We start from the raw sequence: 3,801 nt of genomic DNA, 5'->3' as shown, positions 1-3,801 counted from the left end.
AAAAAAAAAAGGAAAGGAATACCCATTGGCTTTTGCTGAGGAAAAAGATGGATCAACATGTAGATGACTCAGTATCAAATTTTTATAATTGTTTATTTCTATTTTAAGACGTACCTAATATTTCCAAAAACTACTAAAAATACTCTAAAAACACATTTTGTTTAAAGTAAAGGACCCTTACTGTTTTGAGAACTACATAGCTCGCCCTAATAGACAAAAATTTATTCAAAATTGTCTTTTCTCTAAGGGTAAGGATCTTATTACATGCCAAATAATTTCAAAAGTGCCGAAAAATTTAATAAACAACTTTCAAACTCACTGTAAAAATATTTTTTCTTTAGGTCTGAAGGACTGAAAGATACAAGAGCTGATATTTCCATTAAGTAATCAGGCTAGAAATGGCTGGACTGTCCTCCTGTAATTAGGAAATAAGAGTTTACTTACTGAGCATACAAAGCAAGTGTCATGCCAGGTGTAGCCCAGAGCTTCCAGAAACATGTCGCCAGCTTCTATAGGAAATTCACATCCATGGCATATGGTACCAAAGAGAGCGTAATAATCTGTATTGGGGCAGGGGGGTAGAGATATAATACAAACATGATGAAGTTTTACAATGATAGTTCCTAGGAAGCAGCAATAAAATTGGGATTAAATGAGATGTTGAAGATAAAGATAGCAGTAAGTAGATTTTCAGGAGATGGCATAATATTTGGCTTGAGATATATGTTTAGCATATTTCAGGTTTCCCTGGCTAAACGTTATTTACACACCTTAACGTTCTTTATTATAATTTTCCATGTAATCCTTCTCACTTCTCTCCAACTACTTCCTTGACCAATATGTATACAGAATACTGTTCTCTGACCCGTTATCAGTAAACATGACTGTTTCAAAGAAATACAAGAGGGCGTCCAATAACTAGCAACAATAAGACTAATGACTATAAATCAAGAACAAATGTCTGATATTGGCAGATTTAATAGTGTATCTGCCTTGGATGAGGAAGAAAAATAAAAGTCAACAGGAAACTTCCCGAGTAAGTGCCATGACTGAATGTCTTGCTGGACTGTATCACAATAATATTAGCCACAGTATCTTTTGCTATATTTTCTTTTCAATTTTATGACTTCATGTTGAAAAATCTTAGCCAGAAAACACCATTTACCTGACACAAATTGCAATTATAAATATTAACAGGATTTCTTTTTGAAGAAAGCAGTTTTGACAAGATGTTTCTCTGTTACTGAATTAGAATTTATCAGTATTTTGTTTTCTTTCATGCAACTGTGTACACGTAAAAGCTGTCACTACTGTGTTGACTCATGGTTCCCCTTTGCCTTTGACATTGCCAATCCAACCTGGGCTAGAGGGGAAAGGAGGCTATAATATGCAACTCGGTTCACCTTCCTTAGCATCTTAAATCTTCAGTATTTCTTAGCGCTTGCTCGACATATACGCACAGAGTCTACTGCGTGTCATTTCTGTTCTGGGCACTGCGGGGTACAATGGTGAAGACAACAGGTGAGGCTGCCTTTCTCCTGGGGCTTATGTTATCACCAGAAACAGGATGTCATCATATATTGAATTTTTAAAAAGTATTAATAGATGGTAATAAATACACTTCACATTGGGATAAATGCCATGAAGGAAAAAAAATAGTAATATAATATAAAATAATTAGGAGGGGGCACTACATTATTTAGGAGGGTTAGAAAAGGCCTCTCCAAGGAGGGAATAGTTGTAATGAGACTGGAAGAAGAAGAATGGCCACAGAAGGCTGAGGAAGAACATTCCACTGACGAGAAATAAGAAGCACAAAAGCCCTGAGGCAGGACTTCAGCGTGTTCAGGAGCAGCAGAGGGGCCGGGTGCAGCCAGAGTCCAGAGGCGAGACTGGCAGAGCCGGCCCTAGTGAAGAGTGTGGTTTTTATTCTAGTGGGAGCCACCAAAGGGTTTCCAGCACGATCTGATTCACAGTTTAAAAAATATTACAGTGGCTGCTCTGTTGCTGCTATTTGGAGCTCATGGGCAGGGGAGGAGATACACCATCAAGGTGGCAATTACGATGTCCAGGCAAAGGGCAGGAGCAGGTGAGATTTAATGGTGATGGCTGAGATGGAGAGATAAATGAATGTGATATACACTGGGGTTAGAACTATTAGGATTTACTGATTAGACGGGATATGGGAAGAACAAGGGAAAAAGTAGAATCCAAAATGGCCCTTAGGTTTTTGGATAGAGGACAGAGGGGTTATTTACTGAAATGAAGAAGACTGGGTTAAGAACTGGTTTGAGGAGTTAAAGAAAAAGAAAGAACAAAAATAGACCAAGTTGATTAAAAGTGGCATTTAAACAAATATTCAATGGTATTCCCTTTGGGTTTTTAAATTATGACTTCTTTGAATACATTAAATACAATATGAAGACTAGAGAGTTTTATATGTGTTTTGGTTACATAGGGACTGTCTGCTAGTTAGTCAAAATGTCTTGCAAAGCTCCTAAAACAAACAAAACAAAAAAACCAAACAGCTCTTTCTTCAGGAAAATTCAGTGGAATTAAAAAATGTGAAATATTCTGGTTGAATCAGAGTAGGCAGTTTGTAGCCAACTTGTCCCAAAATTGCCCATGGGTTATTTCACTGGAATTTCTAGGGTTCCTGATGGACAGTCTGGAATAGATCCAGGTTGGTCCTAATTAAGCAGTCAAAAGGAGGTGAAAATAGGAGAATACTGAATGAGCAAAGAATGGTTGAGTGATGTCAATACAGCTTCAACTTAGAAGCTGACTCTGCCTCTAACTTCACTACTCTGGAATATTCCCTTCTTCCAGCAACGCACTTCAAATTTCAAGGTAGAATGGCAATAAAAGTTGATAGTGGAATGCAGTGGTGGTGAGTGGAGGCATGATAAGGGAAAAGTCTTTTATAGTTTGAAATGTGTCTGTGGGTAGTAATATCTAAGTGAGGGCAATATTAATAAATAAATGGTATGAAACACAGACTTTGGGAAGGAAAAGAAAACGTTCAGAGTTCAGGTAAAAAACAAATGTAGTAGACAGGTCCTTATAGTTTAATTTATTAAAAATCATTTTACCAAGGGTAATGCCAGGATTACCCTTCCATTCAGTAAAAGTAACAAAGGATTTCAAGTTTATTTTCGAGGCAGTTGCCTTAAAAAGCAAGTCAATATCATACTCTAAAGTTGAACATTTCTGATGTTTATAAACACTCAAAATTCACGACTGGACTTAAGAGGTAGCTTTAAGCTACATGGTTTGGTAGAATTTATATCCATAAATTATCAGGGATTCAAGCAAAATATTTTTCCTACTAAGTAATGTTTACATTCTCAATTCTTATAATGAAGTTGGAAATATCTGTTTTGAAAAAGTCACAGAAAAAGTTTAAATAATTTTTTCCTATATGTTTAGAGCAACATTAAATGCTCCCAAAATAATTAAGAAAATTACTTCACCTACTATATTCTTTCAACTTGATAGCAATATAATGGTTAATGTTTTACCTTTATTCAAAATTCAAGAAACTAACGGCTTCATGATCTTACCAGTCTCGCAGTAGGGTTCGCCATCCTCCAAGTGAAAGACATTATTACGAATGGGTTTCCCACAGGCCACACACACAAAACAGGAAACGTGCCAGGTTTGTTTCAGAGCATTGATGACTTCCTGTTACAGAAAGGTAATGCGTTGTAAAAAAAAGATGACACTAAATACACAAATATTTATTATTTCTTTTTTCTTCTTTGGCTTTGTATTTTCTGGCACACTAGTATTTATTTTAAT

At 36.1% G+C, this 3,801-nt stretch overlaps 1 protein-coding gene across 1 annotated transcript in view; it reads right to left on the bottom strand.

Annotated features, from left to right (window-relative positions):
• Window positions 1–161: 161 nt before the first annotated feature.
• Window positions 162–3,801, bottom strand: part of PDLIM5 (PDZ and LIM domain 5) — a 250,820-nt gene continuing 247,180 nt past the window's right edge. Inside the window, exons 11-13 of the mRNA XM_012647161.1 lie at window positions 3,564–3,684; window positions 445–560; window positions 162–206 (exon numbers count right to left, since the gene is read on the bottom strand). Of these exons, the coding sequence (XP_012502615.1) occupies window positions 162–206; window positions 445–560; window positions 3,564–3,684 (282 nt within the window). The remainder of the gene's footprint in view (window positions 207–444; window positions 561–3,563; window positions 3,685–3,801) is intronic.

Source organism: Propithecus coquereli, unplaced genomic scaffold (genome assembly GCF_000956105.1).
Source record: "Propithecus coquereli isolate 6110/MARCELLA unplaced genomic scaffold, Pcoq_1.0 Scaffold26, whole genome shotgun sequence".
Classification (NCBI taxonomy): Eukaryota; Metazoa; Chordata; class Mammalia; order Primates; family Indriidae; genus Propithecus; species Propithecus coquereli.
The sequence above is the reverse complement of the archived record's forward strand: the minus strand, read 5'-3'. Positions and strand labels throughout refer to the sequence as shown.